Genomic DNA, 6,728 nt, shown 5'->3' with positions numbered 1-6,728 from the left:
TGAGGGAACTGGGATTGTTTAGTCTCCAGAAGAGAAGAATGAGGGGGGATTTGATAGCAGCCTTCAACTACCTGAAGGGGGGTTCCAAAGAGGATGGAGCTCGGCTGTTCTCAGTGGTGGCAGATGACAGAACAAGGAGCAATGGTCTCAAGTTGCAGTGGGGGAGGTCCAGGTTGGATATTAGGAAACACTATTTCACTAGGAGGGTGGTGAAGCACTGGAATGCGTTACCTAGGGAGGTGGTGGAGTCTCCTTCCTTGGAGGTTTTTAAGGCCCGGCTTGACAAAGCCCTGGCTGGGATGATTTAGCTGGGAATTGGTCCTGCTTTGAGCAGGGGGTTGGACTAGATGACCTCCTGAGGTCCCTTCCAACCCTGATATTCTATGATTCTATGATTCTATGGCGTATGCAATGCAGGAGCTCAGAGCAGATGCCGTTGACTTGAAGGTATATATTGTCCCCAAATGTGAAATAGTTGTGGGTGAGGACAAAGTCACGAAGTTCAGCCACCAGGTTAGCTGTGACATTATCAGGGATACTATTCCTGATGGCTTGTAGTCCATCTTTGTGTGGAATGTTAGTGCAGAGGGCTTCTACATCCATAGTTGCCAGGATGGTGTTTTCTGGAAGATCACCAATGGATTGTAGTTTCTTCAGGAAGTCAGTGGTGTCTCGAAGATAGCTGGTAGCGCTGGTAGCATAGGGCCTTAGGAGAGAGTCTACACAGCCAGACAATCCTGCTGTCAGGGTGCCAATGCCTGAGATGATGGGTCGTCCAGGATTTCCAGGTTTATGGATCTTGGGTAGCAGATAGAATACCCCTGATCGGAGTTCTAGAGGTGTGTCTGTGCAGATTTGTTCCTGTGCTTTGTCAGGGAGTTTCTTGAGTAGATGGCGTAGTTTCTTTTGGTAACCCTCAGTAGGATCAGAGGGTAATGGCCTGTAGAATGTGGTGTTAGAGAGCTGCCTAGCAGCCTCTTCTTCATATTCCAACCTATTCATGATGATGACATGTTATTACTGTTACTCACATCTTTCTGTCAAAAGTTTGAAATCAGCCATCCTGATTATCACTACAATTTTTTTTCTCCTGCTGATAATAGCCACCTTAATTGATTCATCTTGTTAGAGTTGGCAACCCCCATCTTCTCTCTCTCTCTCTCTCTCTCTCTCTCTCTCTCTGTATATATATAAGTATATATATACGTTCCTCAGACTTCCTTTATGTGCCCAGGGTCTAGGGTGATAGTTGCAGTACAGATGCCTGGATGGAGAGACATATCTTCCTACTGTATTTTCCACTCCATGCATCTGATGAAGTGGGTTTTAGCCCACAAAAGCTTATGCCCAAATAAATTTGTTAGTCTCTAAGTTGCCAAAAGTACTCCTCATTCTTTTTTCTCTAGGCTGGGATTACATTGCATTAAGGAACAATGATGGAAACACAGTATCCACACTCGTGTTTCCTGCTGGTACCTATTAAGTTTTCCCAGACCATGACATGTAGAAATTATGGGTGCACCTTCAAATATGGAACTGGGATTAGTAGGGTCAGATGTTCATAATTCATTTCTATTAAAAATGAAAATGTCATTTTCAATGTGTGCAGCGTGACCAATCTGCTTCACCCATGAGAACAGCCTCCAGTAGTGTATGTAGTGTCTCATATTAACATTGTCTCTCCATCCAGGTATTTGTACTGCAACCATCACCCTAGAGCCTGGGCACATACAGGAAGTCTGAGAAACGAATGGTACATGCAAGAGATACCGTTCTGCCTCAGAGTTACACACTTTCTCCCCTACTCCATGACAGATTCCAACACAACCAACTTCACCAACCCCTCCAAGTTCATCTTGCTGGGCATTCCTGGGCTGGAGGTGGCCCATGTCTGGATCTCCATCCCCTTCTGCACCATGTATGCCATAGCCATCTTGGGGAACTTCACCATCTTATTCATCGTGAAGACAGAGCCGAGCCTCCATGGGCCCATGTACTATTTCCTCTGCATGCTGGCCATCACCGACCTGGTCCTGTCCACATCCATTGTGCCCAAGACGCTGAGCATCTTCTGGTTCAATTCCAGGGAGATCGATTTCAGTGCCTGCTTCACCCAGATGTACTTCATTCACTGCTTCTTAGTGATAGAGTCTGGTATCTTCGTGGCCATGGCTTTGGATCGCTACGTGGCCATCTGTGATCCCCTGAGACATTCCACCATCCTAACTAACCCCATGGTGGCCAAGATCGGAATGGCTGTGGTACTGCGTGGCAGCATGCTCGTACTGCCCTATCCCTTCTTGGCGAGGTGGCGGCCATATTGTAAAACCAACATCATCCTCCACACGCACTGCGAACACAGGGCAGTGGTGAAGCTGGCCTGCACTGACACCCGAATCAGTAGCTACTATGGCCTCTTTGTGCTATTCTGCGTGAAGGGTCTGGATGTGTTTTTTATCACCGTGTCCTATACCCAGATCCTCAGGGCCATCTTCAGCCTCCCCACAAAGGACGCCCGGCTCAAGACTTTCGGGACCTGCAGCTCCCACCTGTGTGCCATCTTAGCCTTTTACATCCCACATCTCTTCTCCTCTCTCATGCACCGGTATGGCCACAATGTAGCCCTGCATTTCCATGTTCTCATTGCTAATGTGTACCTCCTGCTTTCTCCCATGCTAAACCCCATCATCTACGGGGTGAGGACCAAACAGATCTGGGACAAGCTGCTCTGGTTCTTTACTCATAAAGGGACCTAAAGTTTTCTCCTGGTACTTTGGCTGTCAGACGAAGCTCTGTGAAGAGCTGTCTGCTGACATGGTGCTGGGCCCTCTTCCCTGAATCACTTACTGGACAATCAAAGAGACATTAAACCCTTTCCTGACTGTACTGTGCTCTGTAAGTGTGACAAACTGGGGACTATCTCTATGTAGAACTCATTGGGTTGTCACATTTCCAATTGCTGCAAACTGGACCCCAAAGAACATAAGAACAGCCATACTGAGGCAGACCAAATGCCCATCTAGCCCAGTATCCTGTCTTCTAACAATGGCTAGTCCGAAGTGCCCCAGAGGCAATGAACAGAACAGGGAATCATCAAGTGATCCATACCCTGTCGCCCATTCCCAGCTTCTGCAAACAGAGGGTAGAGACACCATCCCTGCCCATCCTGGCCATTGATGGACCTTTCCTCCATGAATGTATCTAGTTCTTTTTGAAAGCTATTAGAGTCTTGGCCTTCACAACATCATCTGGGAAAGAGTTCCACAGGTTGACTGTGTGAAGAAACAGTTTTTTTGTTTTGTTTTGTTTTAAATCTGCTGCCTATTTGGTGGCCTAGTTCTTGTGCTATGAGAAGGAATAAATAACACTTCCTTATTTACTTTCTCCACACCAGTCATGATTTTATAGACCTCTATCATATCCCCCCTTAGTTGTCTCTTTTCCAATCTGAAAAGTCCCAATCTTTTTCAATTCTAATATATCTTTTTTGAGATGGGTCAACCAGCTCTCTACACAGTATTCAAGATGTCTGGGTACCATGGATTTATATAGAGGAAATATGATATGTTCTGTCTTATTATCTATCCCTTTCCTAATGATTCCCAAGATTCTGTTCATGTTTTTGACTGTTGCTTCACACTGAGTGGATGTTTACAGAGAACTATCCACAATGACCCCTGGGGCCCCGTCCCTAACCCTGTCTCTTCTGCCAAAGCCCTGCGCCGATACACGTCTTCACTCAAGGCCACAGACACTTCTGCATATTCTCCCACAAGGTCCTGCCCCCTGCTCCACCTATTCCCTCAAAGCCCAGCCCCTGCTCCACCTCTTCCCTCTAGGCCCCTCTCCCTTCTGTGCCTCTTCCCCCATATCCCTGCCCCTGCTGCTTTCTCTTATTCTTCCCTGCCCCATCACTTGCTTGATCCTCTCCACCTCCCTCTTCCCCCCAGCTGGGCTCCCTCTGCTTTGGGATTGTGATGGGAGCTGCTGCAGCCTGACAAGGAGCCTGCAGTGAGTGCATCCAGGATGCAATGCTGGGAACAAGAGGCCAGTCAGGAGCTGAGAGAGAAGCCAGGAAACCTTATAAAATCTGTTCAGGGTCAGCAGGCAGGCAAGGCTGTGCATCATACAGCTTGTGCTTTCAGTTCCCTTTGGTTCCTCCAGGGGGGTCTATAGCAGGCAGAGTCCCTGCAATGGGTATGAGCTGCGAGCCCTTTGTCCTGGGCCAGTCATCTGGGGCAGGGCAAGAGATCAGCTTGGAAGCTAGGTGGACAACAGCTGAGAGAGGTGGAAGGATAAGCCCCTGCATTAGCTGGGAAAGCAGGATGCTGGGAAGAGGCCGGGGTGGCTTCGGAAGCTCACAGGGAGGGGGATAAACAGCACACCTTCCATTAGCCAGGTATTTACATACTTACACGGCACCTCATCTGGAACTACAGGGTCCCCGTTGCCCAGGGGCTGAAGCTGAACAGTGAACCTGAATCTAACGTGCTTTTTGATCACACCATCTAGAAGCTCTTTAGCTAGGCTGCTAGGCAGCATTATATCCGTGTTATGGATGGACTAAGCCATGACACGGTAAAGTTATTTACCCAAGGCTACACAATAAGTCAGTGCCAGAGCTTAGAATAGGAACCAGGAATCCTGACCCCTGTTACCTGGGGTTTTCAGAACCCCCATCAGGGACAACTTAACTATTTCACTCCAGGTGGTGTAAGCAATAAATCAACAGGAAGAGAGCAGTTATGTCTGATAAGCTTCATGCATGTAAGCATGCCCTTGTCTAACACTGCAGTTTATTAGATTTAAGCAAACACAGGCATAAGCAATAGGTGTAGAACATCCCAGATATTTACCTAACATCTGGAATGGTATTGAGTCATTAACATCTGGTTCACAGTGGCCAGTTGCTCACCACCCAGGGAGAAAGAGTGTCAGGAAAAACATCTCTCAAGATGGCTTCAGAGGACTGCTCCCAAGTGCACTCTATTAGCTAATCTTTTATAACTAACTTCTACAAAACACATAGGTCATAATGACCCTACTGGACCATCATTTTTCTAACTTTCAATAAACTTTTAATATCAGAGGCATCTAGACATAAGGTTTTCCAACCACCATGGTTTTCAATCTCAACTGTTTACTTATCTGTCCTCTCCTCCCATTCTGATTAGCAGAAACTGCCAGCTTCTAAAAGCATGTCTCCAAAATAACCCTTAGCTATGTGGTGTTCTGTTTCACTAATTCAGAGTGGCTGAATGCACATAATGTGGATTCAATTAGCTTGATCAGATTCTGGGTTATACACGTCCCCTCAAATCCAGGGCAACAGCACCATTGCTCTGATCATGAACAGGCACTGCTCCTCTGCCTTGTATTAGATGCAGTGAGGCTACTTGTGTGCCATGATCAGTGGAATTGCCGTACTTTTTAAACAGGAGGAATTTATTAAAGAAACAGCAAAAAAACAACAGCCACAAAAACAGGTTTCCACACAGCTCGGTCTTCAGCCTTGTCTTGCTTTTTTACCAGGGATCACATGCTGCCTGGAACTCTACAGAGAGGACCAACAATGTGCTGCAAGGAACCAAATCAATGCAGCATGTGACTCAAAGGCTCTGATTAGGGCGTTTTGGTAGCAGAATATTAGTTATATTAAAGAATAATCTCCATTTAATGCATGGAGAGGCTGTGTCCAAGGTCACCCAGCGAATCTGTGGCAGAGCTGGGACTGTTCACTCTCAGCACACTGGTCTCTGCTGATGCTTTAGCTCTAGTTAAATGACTTGGGCCAAATCCTCAGCTGGTGTAAGTGGTGCAGCCCCACTGAAATCTGGGGAGATCTCCTCGCTGGAGAATCCAGTGGAGAGAGAGCACCAGGCCTCTGTGCTGCTGCATGGACTATACAAGCCCGGTCTGAGAGAGACTAAGCAATAGATGGGCTATGTTCCTGGCTCAAGACATTTCCCTTACTGCTACCTCAGTTTCCCCATCTGTAAAAGTGAGATACCTCCTGGGAGTAGTGAGTAACAGTTTGTGAAGCACCCATCTGTGTCCATGTGTCACCGTGCCTTAGTGGGGCACAGCTGAAGATGCCAAATTCAGGACAAACTGCTGAGAAATAGGGCAGACTTACCCCCCACACTATCATTACATCATGTATGGGGAGATACTGGCAAACCAGTAAAGAGCCTGAAACCACTATGGCTTATTGTTAAAGGCAGCCTAGTCAGCAAGCTGTACATTGGCCATTCAGCAGTCTCAGCCTGACCAAGGCGGCGGGGGGGTTAGGTGCCACAGAAAGGGCAGCTTGACCCCGCGTCCTTCCTGATAAGAATTGTGTTGAAGTTGCTGATACATGCATTTGAAAAGAGCAGGATGTGCCCCAGGAATGTCTATTGGGGTCTCAAGGCTGCAGCCTCTGGAAAAACCCACACCTGGTTAATCAATAATCAGAAGGAGCCTCTTGCTTGACCATTAAAACTGCTTACTTAACAAGTTTTATTTAAGGGACATGTCGTTCTATTACTAATGTACAAATAAGGGGAAAAGTTTGAGGTAGTTGGACTCTTTTTGGACTCTCCCTCTGGATACATCTTGCGGTCGCCACCGGCAGATGGAAGATTTGGCCACCGGAAGCCTACCACAATGTCACTCGAGAGCCACACTCAGCTTTGGTAATTATCGAGGGTTGGGGGTATTTTACTAACTTGTTGCGGACATGTGTA

At 47.1% G+C, this 6,728-nt stretch overlaps 1 protein-coding gene across 1 annotated transcript; it reads left to right on the top strand.

The window, feature by feature from the left end:
• Window positions 1-1,757: 1,757 nt before the first annotated feature.
• On the top strand, window positions 1,758-2,756 carry LOC135891506 (olfactory receptor 52M1-like). The gene has a single exon (XM_065419052.1). It carries the CDS (start codon window positions 1,758-1,760, stop codon window positions 2,754-2,756), a length of 999 nt encoding a protein of 332 aa, XP_065275124.1.
• Window positions 2,757-6,728: the final 3,972 nt, after the last annotated feature.

The sequence above is a fragment of the Emys orbicularis genome, chromosome 1 (genome assembly GCF_028017835.1).
Source record: "Emys orbicularis isolate rEmyOrb1 chromosome 1, rEmyOrb1.hap1, whole genome shotgun sequence".
Lineage (NCBI taxonomy): Eukaryota > Metazoa > Chordata > Testudines > Emydidae > Emys > Emys orbicularis.
The sequence above is the reverse complement of the archived record's forward strand: the minus strand, read 5'-3'. Positions and strand labels throughout refer to the sequence as shown.